Below are 20,922 nucleotides of genomic sequence, written 5' to 3' on the forward strand. Positions count from 1 at the left end.
CACAGGGCTGGAAATAGCCACAAACATATGTTGCTTCCTTGCCTTTTGTTCCTCTTCTCTAGATTCAGTGTAGCATCAAACCCCATGCAATCATCATCCTCCCCAACACAGATGGAATGGAACTTCTGGTGTGCTATGAAGATGAGGGGGTTTACGTGAACACGTATGGAAGGATCACCAAGGATGTGGTCCTGCAGTGGGGAGAGATGCCCACGTCTGTAGGTACGGAGCACTTGGGGGGAAAGTCAGCAGTTGTGAAAGTAGAGCCTTGTCTAAGATTACATATATTTATGACGATTTTTGCCGTCTTTCAAACCTTTTGGCCATTTAACAGAGTGGTTGGCAATAGATGGTACAAAGTTAGATTGAAGACCATGGAAACAGTCATAGGTTTATTTTAGAACAAAATCCAAGAAATTATTTTATACTTTTTAAAACTCTATTATCGCAGTCTGTCATTTAATCCTGAAAACATCCAGAGAAAATAGGGCAGATTTTTTTTGTTTACTGATTTGTGGAAGGTAAAGGGAGACAGAGAAAGGGAAGTGATTTGCCTTGGGTGTGGCAGAGCCACAGCTAGAAACGCAGCTTCATACATAGTCTTCTGGTTTGCATTCAGGAATAAAGGCTAATATTTGAATGTCTTATGGCTTTATATTTATATCCCAAAACTATCTTGTTTTCATTGCAGTGGAGTCACTGTCTCCCCTTCATTTCTTCTCCCTGCCTTCTCTCATGACCAGATTGACACAAATGTGCATTAAACTCTAAATTCAGGGGGTCATTTTTCAAGATAAGCATGAAAGGCCTAAAGGAAATGAATAGATTCAACCATTGATGCTAATGACTACTTCCCAGGATAGACTAGACAGTTGCAAAGGCAAAGTTCCTTAAATATGAAAATCCTTAAATGCTAGGCATTTTGGGAGGGGGCGTGGGGTGGGTTGTATCTTTGTGTGTCACAGAAACGACATCTTTTCAAGGCTATTTCCCTATCTTCAATAATTTTTAATTTTTTCCTCCCAAAAGCATATATTCGATCCAATCAGACCATGGGCTGGGGAGAGAAGGCCATAGAGATCCGATCTGTGGAAACTGGTCACTTGGATGGTGTGTTCATGCACAAAAGGGCTCAAAGACTAAAATTCTTGTGTGAACGCAATGATAAGGTAATGAGACTATGACTTCTTTTTAGTTGCTTCTATTTTTAGCAATAATTTCTTTTTCATGGAATTTGATTATGAATTTTCATGGAGTTTGGATAGATTCTAAAATAATCAAGGAACTTTTTAGATGTTACTTTTTAGTTATGTTTTTGGGGATTGGGGTATATTTTATTTTGTTTTTTTGCTATGAGGGGAATTTCTCTGTGTAGAAATCATATGTTGGATTTTCTGGATTTTTTTTAACCCCAATAGGTGACCTGTCTGGGCTATTTTAAGTTTAGAGAGAGGGAAGATGAAAGCTGCCCATTTAGTTAGATGAAATTCTTTTGCGAATGGAAAGACCCACCAGTGCAATTTGGGTAGAATAAAAGGTTCCTCTCCCCTGATGTGTGTCAGGAAGGTAACACTGTGTTAGTTTGCCTTTTGAGTAGTGAAATAGCTTCCTAGGTTTGCATGTGAGAAACGCTTCATGGTAGAAATCATTTTATGCAGAAGCACCATACCTCCTATACCTGAAACCCTAGGGCATCAAAGACCCTTTGCTTTTCAAAACTGGCCACATCCCTATCTTCTCCAGGGACTACTCACTCCCTGGAAGTCCCTCCCAAACCCAGCCTTGGAATAGGGCAGCTGGACGGCCAAGGGCATTGACCCATCCTGGCCTGCCAACAGGAAGGGCATGGAGAGTTGAAATGATTCCTACCAAGCCCAGCTTTTCTCTCTTCTGTCCGTTTGGCTGACTACCTGAGGCAATGTACGTTGGCCTTAGAAACTTGCCTCTTAAGAATATTTCCACCTCTTGCCTCATATTGAAATATGTTAAACATCCTGGCAACCAGCCCATAGGTTTACTAATTCGACATGAGAAAGAAGAGCTACATGTGTCTTCTTGGTAGCTGGTCCTGCCTGCCTAACCACACACTAAACACAAAAGTTACCTCAGCACCAGCTCACTGTCGCCTGCAGTCCTACAACTCGTGTGCAAGTGCTGTTTGCATTTTTTTCCTACATGGTAACTCCCAAATATGTATGTTGAAAATCTATACAACTCAGACTTAATCCAGGATGTTGGCAGCTTTTTGGCTTATACTTTTCCTAAGTATATTTACTGTAGCCATAAGCATAACATTCCTTGAACTTCAGCATTTAAGTATTTTTATGCATGTTGTCATGTCCCTTAACATTTATTAATAAAAGGCACAAAACAAATTATATTAACTATAGAGTCAACAAGTAATTTTTTTTAAATGTATTTGTTTTGAAAAAGAGAAATTAGGTTGCTTGAGGAGTCTTCCCTGTTGCTCAATGTGTTTTTCAAATATGTTTATTTTTTAGAAGGTTTTAACAGTGGAAGTGGAAATAACTCAATTAGATCTGAAACATCGTTTTTTTCCCTTTGAGTTCTCACAATATGGCAACTTATAAGGAGTTACCCTTAGTTGTAAGTAATAAGCCTTAGTTGTAATAAAAATTGGGTACAGGTGGTCACTCCTTATAAACGATAAATTGATATTATCCCAGAGTTTGTTTTGAAAAGGCTCTGTGGGGTGTAAGCTCCCTGCACTTGGCAGTGTTGAGGATGATGGTGTCTTAGGCTCCCTGGCTGGGACCCACAGGAAGCCCTGTTCCCATGCAGGGTGCTGTGTGGCTGTGGTAACCAGGCCCTCTCTTCTGTTCTTGCTTTTGCAGGTATTCTTTGCCTCTGTTCGATCTGGTGGCAGCAGTCAGGTTTATTTCATGACCCTAGGCAGGACTTCTCTTCTGAGTTGGTAGAAGCAGTGTGATCCGGGCATTGTCGGCCTTCAGAGTCTTCGAGATCCTGAGAACTTGGAATTCCTTGCAACTGGAGCTCAGAGCTGCACCAGGGCAACCAGAACAGCTGTGTGTGCAGACTTCATGTGTTGGGTTCTCTCTCTCCCTTCCTTCCTGCTCCTGTTTTACCAGTTATCCCTGTTCTTTTTTTCCTTACTCAAAAATAAATCAAGGCTGCAATGCAGCTGGTGCTGTTCCGATTCTACCATCAGGTGCTAAAAGTGTTTGGGATTGAGCATCAGACCGGAAAGCAAACACCTTTCCTGCAGCTCCAGAATTCCTTTTCTCTGAATGACTCTGTCCTATGGGTGTCTGGCAGTGGCGACGGTGAACATGCCGTCGGTTTTCTTGGCAGTGGGCACAAGGAGGTGAGAAGTGGTGGTATAAGGAGCAGTTTGCGGAAGCAGAGAGCAGATTTAATATAGTAACATTAACAATGTATTTAATTGACATTTCTTTTTTGTAATGTGACAATATGTGGACAAAGAAGGTGCAGGTTTAAGAAGTTAATATTTATAAAATGTGAAAGACACAGTTACTAGGATAACTTTTTTGTGGGTGGGGCTTGGGAGATGGGGTGGGGTGGGTTAAGGGGTCCCATTTTGTTTCCTTGGATTTGGGTGGGGGGGATTCTGGCCACGAACTCAGTCATTTTTCTGTGTACCAGGTTTTGCCTAAATCATGTGCAGATGGTTCTTTAAAAAAAAGGAAAAAGAAAATGTGTGCATTTTGTATAATGGCCAGAACTTTGTTGTGTGACAGTATTAGCACTGCCTCAGTTAAAGGTTTAATTTTTGTTTAAACCTAGAAGTGCATCAACAGTTTTACCACAGTCTGCACTTGCAGAAGAAAAAAAAAAATTCAAACCACATGTTTATTTTTTTGCCTACCTCATTGTTTTTAATGCATTGAGAGGTGATTTAGTTTATATGTTTTGGGAGGAAACCATTAATGTTTAATTTAATCTTAATACCAAAACTCTCAGATTGAAGTTTGACTGCCATTTTATCACAGTCTCAGCAGGCACAAGAAGAACTGTCCACGAAGGTGGGAAATAGCCTTATGACTGATGCAGTTTGCTTTCTGCATGTAGAAAGCAGAATGCTTTGTTTTCACCAGAGTCACCATTGAAGGTTGATCGGGTGACTGTAGCCCACAACACAAGAGATCTCATTATTCTCAATTCGGGGTTTGGTAGCAGACAGGTGGTCACATTAGAATAGTCACACAAACTGTTCAGTGTTGCAGGAACCTTTTCTTGGGGGTTGGGATATTCCCCTTTTCTAAAAATGCAATGCACTAAAACTATTTTAAGAATGTAGTTAATTCTGCTTATTCATAAAGTTGACATCTTCCTGTGTTTTAGGTGTAATATTGAAGTCCTGGCTTTTCTTGTTTTCTCACTTGCTCTCTTGTTCTCTGTTTTTTAAACCAGTTTTACTTTATGAATATGTTCATGACATTTGTAATAAATGTCTTGAGTAATAATTTGTTTCATGGCTTCCTGGTCATCACTCAGCTCTCCTAAGTATGGTAATGTCTTGGTGAAGGAGCAATGCTCCGTATTCCAGTTCTGCCATGTTACTCTCCTGTTTAGTTCTGAGTGGGAATACTGTGTGACAGCTGCCCTAAACCTCGTTCGCCAAAAGAAACTTACTGTTTCATAGGCTTCATCTTCTTTGCAGTTATTTTCTCTTATAGCATGGAAACGGGGGATTTTCCACCTCCCTCCCCCCGAATGGCATAGTCATTTGCACCTATTTGCTTCTCATCCCACTTGGCACCCACTCTGATCCCTGTCATTCTCTTCCTTCTGGTTCAGCATTTTTGTCAATGGCTCTCCTCTGAACTACAAAAATCTAGTAAAAAATACATACACTCACAAGTGCAGACAAAACAGCTGTTTGCGCACCCACAAAAACAAGATAAGCTGAGAAAACCTCACTTGTTTTGGAGGAACAGGGGATGAAAATGGATGTGCCATTTGTATGACTTTGGAGTCATGCTAATGGCCAAAGCAGAAAAAACTGGTTCTTTTCTACTAATTTGTAGTTAACCTGGAGAATGTTGAAGAGTTAATCTCACCTTTGAACGGGACTTGCAATTGGATTCCATCGCCATAGGACTTTAGTCAGAGTTCAATTCCTGCTATGTGTTTATTATTCACGTTGAGACTTTTCATAAGATGAAACATGCCAGAGTGAACACACATGTGTGCATGTCAAGAGGAGAAAGAAGGGCCCAGGTGATTGTGGCCCCTTCCGTGGCTTTAGAGAGCCGTAAAGATGGGCAGATGTCTTTGAAGAAATACTAAATGTTTGCTGCCAAAAGGAAGACATAACAAAGGGCGTGGCATCATGGTCTTGCATTAGCCACAGAGCTCAGTGTTTGTAAATCAAGCAGTGTTATGCAAATAATACAAATGGTGTTTCATTGGAATTACCTGAAGAGGGCGTGGTGATGGGGTCTGAACTGAAGTCAGAATCATTAAGCCAGCACCCAGTGGGCACTCTCGGGATTGGAGGTGACCTTAATTGATTGAGTCCATTGGTGGGCTTAGTTTACTGAAGTGGGACAGCCATTCGTCCTTCCGGGTGGGTTCCTGCTGTGTGCTTTACTTAGCTATTCTGTCCTCCTTTTCTTGGCCTGACCACCTTGTGAACCAGATTGAGTCACTACAGCTTGAGGCAGGGTGCCCAGTGAGGTTTCTCCCTAAAAGAGGGTGAGCTGTTGAAATTTTTCAAATACTTTTAGGGAAGGAATGTTTTTTCTTTTGCCCTTTTACAGGATAGTGACTTCTCCACAAAAGTGCCAATATGGGAAAATTACATAAGAAAACAGTATTACGATGATATCATTACATATTATAGGAGTGCTCTACAAAACAAAACACAAATGTCTCCAGGTTTAGTCAAAGCTTTAATAAGTAATACCTTTCTGTATTTAAATCAAAGTAACCCTTTCTGTATTGAGTGCAGTGTTTTTTTACTTTTTTCTCATGCACATGTTATGTTGGAGAAAATGTTTACAAAAATGGTTTTGTTACACTAATGTGCATCACATATTTATGGTTTATTTTAAGTGATTTTTAATGGGTTATTTAGGTTTTGTTTTAGTTGTAGCACACTTATGGTGATTCATAATCACTAATTTTGCCAATTATAAATTTGCTAAATAGTAATTACAAATGACAAACTGCATTAAATTTACTAATCGTGAAGCTGCAATGCAGACTGGTGGCAAGTACACAGCCTTTTTTTTTTTTTTTTTGCAGTGCTAACTTGTCTACTGTGTATTATGAAAATAACTGTTGTCCCCCCCCTTTTTTTTCCTTAAATAAAGTAAAAATGACACCTGTTTTATGTGGCATGAGTTTCAAATATATTCTGACCCTTCAGAATATTTTCTTCCTGTTGGGATCCGTGTTTTATGCACCCCTCCTTCCCCGAACCAGAGCGGGCTCCTGTGTTCTGCCGTCTCAAATTGCAGGGGCTGCCCAGGGGATTGCCAGGCACAGGTTATGAAAGTAGCAAATGTTTGTCCCAAGATGTCAGAGATAAAATGGGTGATGAGCTGTCCATCACCATGTTCCTGAAGCCAGAATGGAGTAAAGCTGATCCTTAAGGAAGAAATAAGTTTGCATTTTTACAATTTTGAATTGGATAAGAAAGTGAAATAGCATGATGTCTGTACCTAATAAAGTAGCACTTTCTCAATTTGGCACATAAATACTACCTTGGGCCTAATAGTCGGAGTTCCTTCAGCGTAGGGTCATTGTGGCTAAGTGCTGGGGTGCCCTGCCAACCCCCCAGAGGTCTGTAGGGGTGGTCCCCATTCAGTAGACCTGGAGCCACACCCTCAGGATCAGCCTCCGCCCTAGCCTCCAGGGCTACCCACACCACATCATCCTCAATTAAATATGTTAATAAATTACTTTGTGCTTCCTACGAGAAACATGTTATTTTTCTAACATGAAAATAAAATTGTAAGAGGCTGCCAGATGAGTTTTTTTTTCCCTACTTGATGTTTGTTGCAGTTGATAGATGACTAAGAAGAAAAACCTGGTGGGGTCTTCTTGGGACTGTCATGTATTCTTCCTTTTCTAGCTTTCCCCTCCAGTGGTTGAGATTTCACTTAAAGGAAGCAACCAGGATCAAGTCGGGCTCTTCAGCCAACACCAGCTCTATGATGGCAAAATTCTTTCTCTGCCACCTACCACTTAAAAACATCGTAATGCCCATGCTTCACTTGAGAAGTATGTGGTGTGTTTATAAAATATAATGGCTAAGGAGTCAAAAGTTGGGGAAAGTAGTCGTAACATTTTCTCATGGGAGAAGAAAGGTGTGCTCTGGTGATAGGTTCTCACACCTGGTTGCCCTCTTCTGTAGGTTAATCATGCTGTATCCGTGCTTCACAATCTGCCTGAAACTCCTGTCTTTGTGCCCTGCCTAACTTCTCTGTGCATATCCTGTTCTATCCCCTAATGACTTGGCATGGTATTATCTTGTTCACTGTTTATTTCCTATCTGGATTGTTTCTCAGGTGTAACAGCCCTTTATTAAATCCAAACTCTGTTCTCAGAGAATTACCAAATATTTTACTGCCACAGAGCAGGCACTCAGATCCCCTGGCTGGCTGCTTATGTAACCCCTACGTTAATTCAAGAGAAAAGCAGCCTTCCTGTGCAATGTGGGACCAGTGAGAAAGTGCACTGGTCTAGCCAGGCCGCAGGAGGGGTGCGGAGCTCTGTGACGCTGGGCATGGGCCACTCTCTCCCATATCAGGCCCGTGGCACTCAGCAGTCCCCCCCTGGAGCTTGGTTGCTAGAATAACACTGCAGGACCCTTGATTCCTGAGTCCACTCTCCTTGTTTGCTTGGTTCTAGGAAGGTTGAATTAAATGTTCCTGCAAAAAATGATTTAAAAAAATCCTCACTTCTGTTTTGGTCTAAGGTGTAAAATTCTAGCAGGCCGCCCAGCGGAAGTTCTGTGGAGGGATCCAGACAGAGCTTGAACAAAGGAATCCTGCTCCTTCCTTAAATTTTTTTGAAAGTTGGATGTAACTACTACGCTTAGAAACCAGTATTAAACAAGGTGTCCACAATGAATGACATTGGACACTCCCTTGATTTCTTTTTTAAACAGCTTTATTGAGATAAAATTCAAATACTGTACAATTCACCCTTAAAAGTTCAGTGAGCTTTCATCTGTTCAGAGTTGTGCATCCATCACTAACAAAAACAATTTTATTAACCCAAGAGGGTACCCCATACCCTTTGCCATTACCCTCCAATCTCCCCACCACCTTAAACTTTAGGCAGCCACTAGTCTACTTTCTGTCGCTATGGATTGCCTCTTCCAGACATTTCATAGAACCGGAACATCACTGTGTGGTCCTTGGTGACTGTCTTTTTCACTTAGGCTGGTGTTTCAGTTCATGTTGTAGTCTGTGTCAGCACTTTTACTTTTCGCTGGCACCCGTTGTCCTAAATCTTGTGTTACTGGTGTTTTCCTTCAGCTTCAGGGCCAACTACCTCGCTGGCAGTCAGCTAGGTCCCCAGCCTCAAAAGTTCAGAGTTAACCTTTCACCCATCAGGGGATACTGCTCAAAAAGCAACCCCACAAATGGGCTTTGAGGTGCATTCTCATTATGAGTTCTTAGAAACAGCGATCCCCCCCCAAATAGTTTTGATGCTGAAAATTAGGCTTATCATAGCTCGTGTACTGGGGGTCACGTTTTGGAATGGGGACCGCCCTGGCAGCATGGCTGCTACGTCTACTGCGTCTGCAGACGTAGGCCCTGCCTGCCTTGGAGAGGGAGCCTGCAGCCCCCACAAGGGCTGGGACTGGTGGGGGCTCTTTGTGTCCAAGGCCTAAATCTGGGTGCTCAGGTTGTCCCCTCGTGCTTGCCCCAGGTGGGATCCCTTGCTCACCCCACGCAGCTGTCAAATTTCGAAAGGGCTTCGTCCTGTTGGCACCTACCTCGTTTGTCTCTTCCTGGCATTGAGGATATTTCCTCAGTGCTGTCTCCTGGAAGGCCCAATTGTACCGTGACCTTCCCTTGCAGGGGACATCATTGAGTAAGTGTGGATGCTAGGAAACTTCTGAGAACTTGGTGACATTCTGGTTAATCTAATAAGTTGAGCAACCACTGTGTGCTGAGCCATCTTAATGTGTGGTGCTCCTTTGGGGAAATGAACAAGAATTGACTAAAGGGTTACTTGAAACAGTGCTTGGTGTACGCTAGATGTTCAGGCGGAACAATTAGTAACAGTGCATATGGAAGGGATTTATACTTTTAAGCTACAACAGCACATGGTTGGCAAAAAAAAAAAAAAAAAAACCGCTGGGTTTGGGCTGCATGGATAAAATTGTGAAGTGAGAGAAGCTGACACCCCATTGTGGTCAGGTCACACGTGAACGCAGTGGGATCTAGATCCGACAGCAGTCTTGTCACAGGAGAGAGACGCAGCTGGAAAGGGCTCCAAATTAGGTCCAGCAGAGCTTGGTTGAGAGAAAGGGTAACAAAAACAATTAGTAGAAGTAATTATGTAAACCTCTAAAGATCATTCAGCTGATCAATCCATCCTGCTTTTCAGTAATTAACAACTGGATTTTGTGTGTATTCGCCGTGCACCTGGCACTGTGTGCTAAGGGCTTTTAGGCTTGTCCTCTCGGTCTATAGAAGACGACACTCAGCTACCCACTTGTTGACTTAAATTATCTGGAGAGACACCAAATGCAGGAGCCAAGCAGCAGAGCTAGGAAGAGTGGGTTGAGCCCACCGGAGCAGAACTGGCCTCCAGTGTACAGGGGACAATCAGAGTTGTCCCAGGGGATGAAACAGGCAACATCAATAGCCAGGCCACACTCCTTGAGAGGGCTTTGCTGGGACGTGGAGGACCTGATGTCCCTGCAGTACCCTCCAGCATCCGCCTGCCTTGTGGGTTGGGACAAGGTATGTGTGAGGGTGGCAACAGTCCATGCACCATTTGAGAACAGTTCTGAACTTCGAAGATGGTTTTGGTATTCCTTGTAAACCTGAATGGACTTTTGAAATGAGAATCTGGGCAGCAGTCTGAAAGGTTTCTCTGGGTGCAGCAGACATGAGGCCGGTGATGGCAGAGGTGGGGACTTTCTTCAGGACCTACGGATGTGTCTGATGCCCCAGTTAGCTCCCTAAGCAGGGCTTCTCTGTGGAAGGGTCATGACACTTGATTCCTCTTTCCAGTGGCATGGCCGGCTCCCCGGCGAGCCCTGCAGCACCAGGTTCGGGATTCGGCAGGCCTTCCCCCCACAGGACGTGGGCAAGGCCTGCTGGATCCAAGATCAGGCCAGGGGTGTTCGGCCTGGCCCTGGAGAGCTTTCCACGTTTAGTCTGCCCTCCCTGTTCCCAGACCCAAGTCCGCCTTAGATTTCCAACCTTACTTAAACATGGAATGCCAGTACATAAAGCAAAGTAAAGAAGTATTGGGGTGGGTTTTAAATTCAAATTTATAACATTCTTCAAAGGTCAAGCAATGAGAACAGATCATGCTTTGGTATTGGAGTTTATGGATAATATTTGTCAATGTCAGGATCGAATTTATTTTTTATTTTTAGTTCTCTAATACGGAGAGAATTCTGATGCCCACAGGCACAAGATCACAATTTTTAAACAGTTAATCTTGCAAAATAAGAACCTAAAAATTGAATGAAGTCAACAATCTTGAGATACTTTTTAGGGATTCAGAGGCAGCAGAAGCTTAAGATGTGCACAAAAATAAGTCAAACTGGCAACACGAGGTATCATTTTTGTTGGTCTCTCATGTAAGGTATACATAATGTGCACATTTAAAATTTTTAAATATATTTCACTTAGTATATTTTAACATGTAATCAGTATTATTTTAAAAATATATTCCAAGTCCCACTAGCTGCATTTTAGGCACTTTGTAGCCACATGTGACTAGTGGCTAGAGTTTTGCTTTATGTGCTTTTATCATGGTTAATCCTCCCTAGCATCTTTTGAGGTAAATATTGTTGCTTACATTTTATCAAGCTCCTAAAGGTTAAATAATCTGCTGGGGATCAGGATGAGAACTTGGTCTGCTAATGTTCAAAGGCTGGTTTTTCTGTACCCAAGTGCACATTTGAAACACTAGTTTTCTGAGTCAGAGGCCTGCAGAATTACAGATACAGTTCCACTGGAAGGTTACCTGGGCCGGGGTGGGATTCTGACCTGTTGCGTTCATTCACATTTGCATCAGGAAACCTGCATTTTAGAAAATCAGTTTTCCCTGCTCCCCCATTTAAAAAGCTGGGTTCCCTGGCTCTGTTAGAAATGTGAGTCAAAGGCAGAGGGCACAATCTGCAAAGCTCAAGGGAGCTGATGTGGCAGTATCCAAAGCCTAAGGAGTCCTCCTTCCTGCCTGGAGTCAGACATGGCCTGTTTTAACATTGAAGGTCTCCCTGCCACACCCATCCTTCATCCCTCGAGGCCGTGAGGAAGAGGGATGTCAACCGAGGTTTTGTGCATTCCCTGCGAGAAGTTGCCTGCTATGGGATCTGTGCCCTGGTGGCCTCTTCTCCTGAGGCAGGTGGGTATTTTAGACAGAGTGCCGTGTCCTGTGCAGAGGGTGGTGTTGTCAGGAACCTCTGAGTCACCTGACAGGAGCGAGCTTGGGCCCATCCTACTAGGAAGTGAAGTTGCCAGAGACTTCTTGTACTTGGGGGGGAAAACCAGATACTGGTTCTGGCTGTTGAGTAGTCTGTAAAGAAAGAATGGGACACAGACTCACGCGGTAGAAATTGGGAAGTGTAATGGTAGCTTTGTAACTTGGTGTCCTCATGGCATTTTCAGTTATAACCTAGTCACTGACTGACAAGATTCTGAATGTTCCCTTCTTGTTGAATCACTCTGTACTGTTGCAAAAATTCAGGATATCTCCTAAGAGTCCAGGTTGGAATCTCCCTATTGTTGAAATACAACCCCATTGTCTTAATTTATACTCTCCATGCTCTGATACCATTCTAGAGAGCCAGATGCAGGTGTTGCCACAACATTGTTTATGTAGAAGCCACCATTGTCGTGAGTGGGGAGTAGCATAAGAGAATGCTCTTCCTGGAATCTGCCACCAGTAATGGTTATTATCATGTAGGACTAAACCCTTATCCTAGCAACATTCCTCCACTTTCAGATAATCAAGCTCAGCTATCTGGGAGCCTATTTTTTAGCCTATGTAAAACTGAGCATGAAGCGTCTACAAATGCTTTAATGATTTTTTTTGCACTAAATTGGCTATCCTTTCAATAAATATGAAGTATTTATGAGTGTATGAGCCACTGTATTACATGCTGAGGTTACTGTAAAAAGTTAGGGAAGAGGATCTCATTTTAGCTCAGATTCCAAAAGGAAGTTCACTATAAGGAATGAAAAAGACGCAGTGCATAGAGAGCCCTGAGGAACACTGAGACAATTGCAGCACAGGGCTTAGGTAAGAGAGAGACCAACTGCAAGGTTGCATAGCCTTTCAAGGGGTGAACATTTAAGTCTTAGATTTGTGGTTTCAAATCTTGACCATGCATCAGAACCCCTAGAGGGCTTGTTTAAACAGGTGGCTGGGCTTCACCACCAGAATTTCTGACTTTAAAGGTCTGAGGTCAAACTAGAGAATTTGCATTTCTAACAAATTTCCAGGTGGAGCTAATGCTGTTGGTTTGGGGATTGCACTTGGAGAACCACTGTTCCATAAAAATTGCTAGTAAAAATAAGAAAATTAAGGACGTTGGAAAATGCGTTAAAATAAGCATAACAATATGGGGCAAGTTCAAGAGAGAGAAACAGAGACAACTCCCAGAGGGGAGAGTTCAGGCCAGAGGCTGTCACTTGCCCACACTTCCTAAACCTCATTAGAAAATTCTTTAATGAGGGGAATCAGACTGACACCTGACTCTCTGGTCTATCCTTGTGGCATATTTTGTATATGCACATTTATTAATGTAATGTGTGTTTTGCTCTTGCTGCTGTGGCAGATGCTTCAACGGTTCATATCGGTTCTTCTCATGCAAGACAGCCAGCCTTTGCTGCCCACTTCCCTCCTGGTGGTAGTGATGGGTTTTGCATTTCAGGGCCAGAACAAGTTGCCAGGTCACTGGGAGACAACGTCACTGCCAAGACTTATATTTAAGAGTCTAGACCTTTTTAGAGGTAATTAAGATTAAATGAAGCTATAACGGTGGGCCTCGATGGAATAGGACTGGTGTCCTTATAGGACGAGGAACAGACACCAGGAACGCACATGTGGGTAGGAAAGGCCATGTGAGGACATGGCGAGAAGGCACCCGTGTACGAGCCAAGGGGAGAGGCCTCAGGTGAAACCAAGCCTGCAGACACCTTGATCTTGGACTTCAGCTTCCAGAGCTATGAGAAAATGAATTTCTGTTGTTTAAGCCACATAGACGGTGGTATTAAATATTGTGTTATGGTGGCCCGAACAGAATTGCATAGGGTCCAACCAAGGTGAGAGGGCGAGCTTCCTGAAGCTGGTGATGAAGATGGGTTGAGAAGGGGGTTCTGCCGGTGGAGACTTGTCTGGCTCCTCATCCAGCAGGTGACAGGACCTCTAAACAGGTGAAGTGTCCTGGGAAATGAGCGGTCAGATGAGACTGACCCAGAGGCTAGAACAAGTGCTTCCGCGGACCAAACACTCCAGACCTGCCTCCTGTTTCCTGATGATTCATCAGCCCCAAAGGTTCTGGCCCAATCCTACAGAAGAGGCCATCCCCTAAACACACTGTAGGTTGAATGTCTCAACATTGTAACCAGTGGGGGCTTGGAGCAGACTGGGTCTGATTTCTTAAAAATAATATACCACTTCTTGCCCTGAAGTTGTGAAGCAAATTCATGTCTACTATCCAATGTAGAAGTAAATAATAAGCTGAGCTTATAATACTTTTTAAAACTTTCTATTATGGAAAAATCTTAATATATACAAAAATAATAGAAAGAGTGGACCACTATATCCATCAACCTGCTTCAACTATTACCAATTTATGGCCATCTTTGTGATCTATTCTCCCACCCCACTGAACTCATGGATTATTTTGAAACCATCCCCAGACAATAATACTTGAGTGTCCATTTCTAAATCCACTACCACTATCACACCTAAAAATCTAACAAAAATTCCTTAATTTCATCAAATATTCATTCAGTATTCAAATGTCCCTGACTGTCTCCTGTTTTTTGTTTTTTTTTTTTTTTGAGACAGAGTCTCGCTCTGTTGCCAGGCTAGAGTGAGTGCCGTGGCATCAGCCTAGCTCACAGCAACCTCAGACTCCTGGGCTTAAACGATCCTACTGCCTCATCCTCCCGAGTAGCTGGGACTACAGGCATGTGCCACCATGCCCGGCTAATTTTTTCTATATATATCTTTTAGTTGGCCAGATAATTTCTATTTTTAGTAGAGATGGGGTCTCGCTCTTGCTCAGGCTGGTCTCGAACTCCTGACCTCAAGCCATCCACCCGCCTCGGCCTCCCAGAGTGCTAGGATTACAGGCGTGAGCCACCGCGCCCGGCCTGTTTTTTTTTTTTTTTTTTCCCAACAACATGTTTGAATCAAGATCTAAATAAGTTTGACACGGTGTAATTGTTTGATACATCCCTCTTTTTTTTTTTTTTTTCTTAAGTCAGGATGGTCCCGGATTTGGCCAGAAGCAGCCTCTTCAGCTGGCTCCTGAGTGTTTTTGCCACAACAGCAGTAGGCTTTGACGGTTCTTTTGTTTTCTGGTATGAGAAGTACCAGGATCATTTGTTCATTTCCCACCCATTGTAGCCCTAGAATCAGCCATTTCCCTGGGACTTGGGGTTTTTTTTTTTCGTGGGAAATGGTATTTTGTGACCACAATGTGGTGCTGGAGTTGCTTAATGCTACAAAGTTGGTCATTTTTCTCAGTCTTTTCAATGTAAAGAAGATTTTTTTTTTAATGGTAGAAAATTCATCATGAATTTATACTGAAATTCAGGACGATGGAATTTTTCTTTAACCTCTTACAATCTCATCATCTGGATCATCGACATCTCCTTTCTCCCATCCTAAAGGTCACCGTTTAGCAATTTAAGGTTTGTGTTAGAGTGAGGTTTGTTTTTGTTTATTTTTTTTTCTGTTGTCCTTAGAGTGGTTATTCTTCCAGCTTGGTGTTTCATTTTGCTTTAGATTTCTAGAGATGCCTTTTTAAATTTAACTTTGTTTTATAATTATATAAAATATTACCTTGTTCTGAAGTCAAATCTACAAAACATCTAGTCAGAAAATTCAGGCTTCCCTCCCTCCAGCAGTGTCCTCCCTACCTTTGCAACTAGTTTTATTAGTTACAAAGAATATTCTGCCTGGTGGGTTGACTGTATCTCATTTTTTTCTTTATCCTGCCGTTTTAAAAAACATAAACAAATGTGTTTGCATATTTGTATTCACAACTTGCTGACCTCATGGTTAAAATAGGAATCATGGTTTGTGCAATTAAAAAATCATGGTGTTTCAGAGTGGCACATTTTTCCTAGAATCCTTCAGTGCCTTCATCTTATCTTCCAAATCTTCCAGCCTTTCACTGATATCACCTATAAAATGCAATCTATTTTTCTTTGCAACATCCCTTGTAGACCACTTCAGCTTCCTGCTCTAGCCTGGATCGGTTGCTATCTAGGACTGCTGGCCAGATCTCATTCTGAGACTTTCCTTCACTGATCACTACTCCTTCCCCTACCTGGATTAGATTTGAAATGCTTTCTGGATTTCACTTCCTTCTCTTTTTTGTTTTCCTTCCTTATTTTCTTGAAGCACATCCTTGAGTAACTTCCTCAGAAAGGGTTATGTGGTTTCAGAAGAGCTGGAGTATTAAAAAAAATAATAATTTTTTAAAAGGGTTATGTGGGAGGAAAACGTTAGGTCCTGTCTTTCTGAAATTCATTCCATCTCTCATAACTGATAGTTTGCCTGGGAATAGGGACTTAGGATATTAACATAAGTTTCCCTCAGAATTGTGAAGCTATTGTTTCACTGTCTTCTATACTTTGATTGTTGCTGACATGAGGACTTGTATCAGAGTGACTCTCTTTGCTTGGTACTTAGAAGTTTCCCCCTCTGAAAGCATCTGGTATTTTTCTTTTGTCTTTGGTTTTCTGAATGCTTTCATTTCATTTTGGATTCATTTAGTGGATTTTTTTTTTTCAATTATCCTAGTTGACATTTAGTAGCTGCTTTCAATCTGAACTCTGGTGATCTAATATTTTGTTCACTCCTTTCACTAACTTTGACATTGTAGGATCCCCTATTAGTTGGATAGGTGGGTTATTATTGGTGGGTTTACTGTGTCTCATTTTTTTCTTTATCTTTTTTATCAAAGTTTATGACATTGTCTTTCTGCTTATTAATTGAAAAATCTTGACTTTGACTTTCAACCTGTTTACTGATTTGTTTTTTTATTTTGGCTATCATATTTTTATTTTTTTAAGCTCAGGTAAAGGCATCAGGTGATAATAGAATCACATGTTCCAGACCAATGAGAACAAGTAGAAATGCTGTTAAAACACACACATACACACCCCTTATTTGAATGCACTGGAGAGCTATTCATGCAAATAGGACTTAAAGGGCCATGACGCTAGAGAGGACAGGCACAGAAGTGAGCCAATATTCTGTAGTGCTTTTGCCCTTGAGAGGTTTGCTAAAATTAGCAGAAAATAGCAGCTAATACGCTGGGAACTTCAGCCTTCAGCAGTCTCATAGTACCTGAGGAGACAAAATGTAGATGTCAGGGCTACGAGGGTAGCCAAGACTAAAAGTCTAAGAGCTCAGGAAAAGAGAAGCCAATTGAGGTGAGCCAAAGCTTTGTTGCACTTTTTTCCTCAGACAATTGCTGATGCATAAGCAGCATGGACTTAAGAAGCTGTGGAATGAGGCCTTGAGGTTTTGGTAATCTCATAAGTCTGGGGAAGCAAAACTTTTAGTGAGTAGCCCACTAAGAAGGAGAGCTGTGGTGAACACCCCGGACTTCCTATTAGTATCATGAATGGGGTGCACCCTAGGATTGAGGGCAAACCAGCAAAAGACTAGCCCACCCCCCGTATTAAAACCCAACTTTGAATCAACTCAATCTCAGGCTGGGTAAGGTGATCCAACCCTACCCTAACTGCCTGCCAGAAGGCAAAATAGGTTCTCTGTGGAAGAAGATAACATTAGTGGACCTCAAATTTTGTCTATAATTTTTCATACACAATGTCCAGCATGCAATAGAATATCAGGCATCCCAAGAAATGTCAAAATTAAGCCAGTACAAAAATGTAGAAAGAAACCTGCAGATGATGCAGATATTGGAATTACATTGGATCATTTAATAAAACGTTCAAAAAAAATGAAAAGATTGAAAATTTCTGCAGAGAACTGAAATCAATGAAATAGAATCAAATAGAAATTTAATAATAGAAACTACTGTTAAAAACTTCATGGATGTGAAAAGACAACCCACAGAATGGAAGAAAATATTTGCAAATCATTTATCTTATAAGGAGTTATTATCCAGACTATACAAAGAACTTTTATAACTCAACTACAGAAAACAAACAACCTGACTAAAAGATGGGCCATGAACTTGAATAGATATTTCTGCAAATAAGCTACACAAATGGCCAAAAAGCACAGGAAAAGATGTTCGACATCACTAATCATTATGGAAATGAAAGTCAAAGCCACAATGAAATACCACTTTGCACTCAATAGGATGGCTATTAAAACAACATAACAAAATAACACATTTTGGCAAGGATATGGAGAAATTAGAACACTTGTGCCCTGTTGGTGGGAATGTAAAACAGTTCAGCCACTAAAGAAAACAGTATGGTGGTTCTTTTAAAAATTAAGCACATAATTAGCATGTGATCCAGCAATTCCACTTCTGGGTATAGACCCAAAAGGACCGAAAGCAAGATCTCAAAGAGGTATTTGTACACCCATGTTCATGGAAGCATTATTCACAATAGCCAAAAAGCAGAAGCAAACCAAGTGTCCATCAATAGATGAATGAATAAACAAAATGTAGTATATCTGTACAATGGGATATTATTCAGCCTTAAAAAGGAAGGAACTTCTGGCACATGTTACAACATGGATGAATCTTAAGGACATTATAATAAGTTAAATAAGCCAGTTACAAAAAGATAACTAATGTATGATTTCACTTATACCCAATGTAGTCAAATTCATAGAGGCAGAAAAGTAGAGAGATGGCTATCAGGAGCTGGGGGAGGAGAGAATGGAGAGTTAGTTGTCTAATAGTTATAGAGTTTCAGTTTTAGAACATGAAAGGAGTTCTGGAGGTTGGTTGCACAACAATGTGAAAGTACTTAACACTATTGAACACTGAAAAATGTTTAAGATTATAAATTATAAATAAAAAATGATATTTTTATTTTAAAAATAAAATAACTACAAATAAAAAATTTAAAAAGCCAACCCCACAGATGGGGTTAACAGCAGGTTAGATACAGCAAAATAGAGGATTAGTGAGCTGGAAGATAGGTCAATAGAAAATATCCAGAATGAATCACAGAAATAAAGTGTGGAAAATACAGAAAAGAGCATAAAAGACATACAGGACATAGTCCAAATATCTAACATTTGTGAAAACTGAAGTCCCAGAAGAAAAGGAAAATATAAATGGGGCAGAAGCTATATTTGAAGAGATTTCAGGCAATGATTTTTCTAAATTAATAAAAGACATTAAGCGACAAATTCAAGAAATTCTTTAATCCCCAAGTAGGAGGATAAACAAGGAAGAACACATTGGAACATCATTAAAAACCTGGAAATCAGATAAAGAGAAAAATCTTAAAAGTAGCTAGAAGAAAAAGATAAATCATAGTCTATCCTCAGTATCCACTGATTCCACATTTGTGAAGTTGCCTGCGTGCTAAAATGTATCTGTAACTTAGAAATCAATACTTGTGGTGCTTTCACAATCATTCACAGACATGTACAAAGCAGTAAAAAAATTGAGTTGCCTGACACCCCTGAACCCCTTGCGACCATTGATCTTTTTACTGTATACAGTTTTGCCTTTTCCAGAATGTCATAGACTTGAAATCATACAAGTTATAGTCTTTTCAGAGTGGCTTCCTTTTCTTAGCAATTTCAGGTTCCTCTATGTCTTTTTGTGGCTTGATAGCTGATTTCTTCTCATCTGTAGTCAGACACATTATCCATTGTGTCACTGGCCCCTCATAGCTCATTTCTTTTTATTGATGAATAATATTCCATGTATGGATGTACCACCAATTCTTTATTCATTCTTCTCTTGAAGGACAATTGGATTGTTTCCAGTTTTGGGCAATTATGAATAAAGCAGCTATGAACATTTGTGTGCAGATTTTTGTATGGACATATGTTTTCAACTCATTTAAGTAAATACGAAGGAGTGCAATTGCCGAATTGTATGGTAAGAGTATGTTTAGTTTTATTAAAAAGAGAAAAAAGAAACCATCAAACTATTTTCCAAAGTGGGGACACCATTTTGCATTCTCACCAACAACGAGTGAAAATTCCTGTTTCTCCACATCCTCATCAGCATTTGATCTTGTCAAAATTTTGGATTTTAGCCATTTTAATAGATGTGTGGTAGTATCTCATTGTTGTTAATACTATTGTGCTTTTAATTTGGGGTTCCACATATTTATTTTTTGTATATGGAAATGTGATTAATAATTGTGTGTTTATCTTGTAACCTGCAACCTTTCTTTCTTCTTTTTTTTTTTTAATCTTGCAACCTGTCTGAACTCACTACTTCCAGGAAGTTTTAGTGTAGATTCATTGCGGTTTCTATGTAGACCACTATGACATCTGCGAGTAGGGACAGTGTATTTGTTCCTTTTGAATCTGTATGCCTTTTATTTCTCTTTACAGCCTTACTGCAGAGGTTAGAATTTTACTACTATGTTGAATGTTGAATAAGAGAAGTATGGATATCCTGCCTTACGCCTAATTTTAGGGGAAAGCATTCAGCCTTTTCACTATTAAGTGTGATACTGTTAGTAGTGTTTTTTGTAGATATTCTTCATCAAGTTTAATTAGTTTTTCTCTATTTCTGTCTTACTGAAAATTTTTATCACAAGTGGGTATTGCTAAAACAATGTTTAGATAAAAAATTGTATAATATTAATGCTTATATTAGAAAAAAGTTTCCTCCACTCAGTTGAACTAGAAATATTACAGCAAATTAAACTCAATGCATGCAAAAGGAAAGAAATAATTATAGAAACAGAAATCAGTGAATTGAAAAACAGCAAAAGAATAGGAAAAAATAAATAGCTGGTTTCTTGGGAAAAAATTAATAAAATTGATAGACTTCTAGCTGCACTGACCAAGAAAAAAAGAGAGAAGACACAAATTACCAATATCAAGAAATGGAGAGGGAGTATCACTACAGACCTATGGACATTAGAAGCATAATAAGGGGGTCCTAGAACCAAAATATATGACCATAAATTTTACAACTTAGATGAGATGGACCAATTTTTTGAAAGACAAAAACTACCAATACACAGGAATGAATATAACCTGAATTGCCTATATCCACTAAATAAATTGAATTTTTAGTTAAAAACCTTTCCACAAACCAGAACAACTACTAAGAAAACTATACAAAGCAATGCCCTCAAAACACTATAAATAAGTCAAGAAATATAGAATCCTAAAAAAACAAACAAAAACATGTAACCCACATAAAGACAAAAGAGGAACAGGAATGAGAAGCAGGGAATACAAACACCGAGTAATAAAATGGCAAACAAAAGCCCTAACATCAATGACTACTTACATATAAATCATCTTGTTGCACCAATTAAAAGATAAGGATTGGTAGAGTGAATAAAAAACCATGACTCAACTACAGTTGACCCTTGAACAACACAAGTT

General features: G+C 40.5%; 1 protein-coding gene across 46 annotated transcripts in view; it reads left to right on the forward strand.

Annotated features, from left to right (window-relative positions):
• MAP4K4 (mitogen-activated protein kinase kinase kinase kinase 4) overlaps positions 1 to 6,336 on the forward strand; it is a 176,490-nt gene extending 170,154 nt beyond the window's left edge. For all 46 annotated transcript variants that reach the window (XM_045550258.1, XM_045550268.1, XM_045550259.1 and 43 more), the window contains 3 exons: positions 63 to 222; positions 1,030 to 1,169; positions 2,856 to 6,336. In XM_045550258.1, the coding sequence (XP_045406214.1) occupies positions 63 to 222; positions 1,030 to 1,169; positions 2,856 to 2,939 (384 nt within the window). In that variant the 3' untranslated portion in view covers positions 2,940 to 6,336. The remainder of the gene's footprint in view (positions 1 to 62; positions 223 to 1,029; positions 1,170 to 2,855) is intronic.
• Positions 6,337 to 20,922: the final 14,586 nt, after the last annotated feature.

The sequence above is a fragment of the Lemur catta genome, chromosome 4, assembly GCF_020740605.2.
Source record: "Lemur catta isolate mLemCat1 chromosome 4, mLemCat1.pri, whole genome shotgun sequence".
Lineage (NCBI taxonomy): Eukaryota > Metazoa > Chordata > Mammalia > Primates > Lemuridae > Lemur > Lemur catta.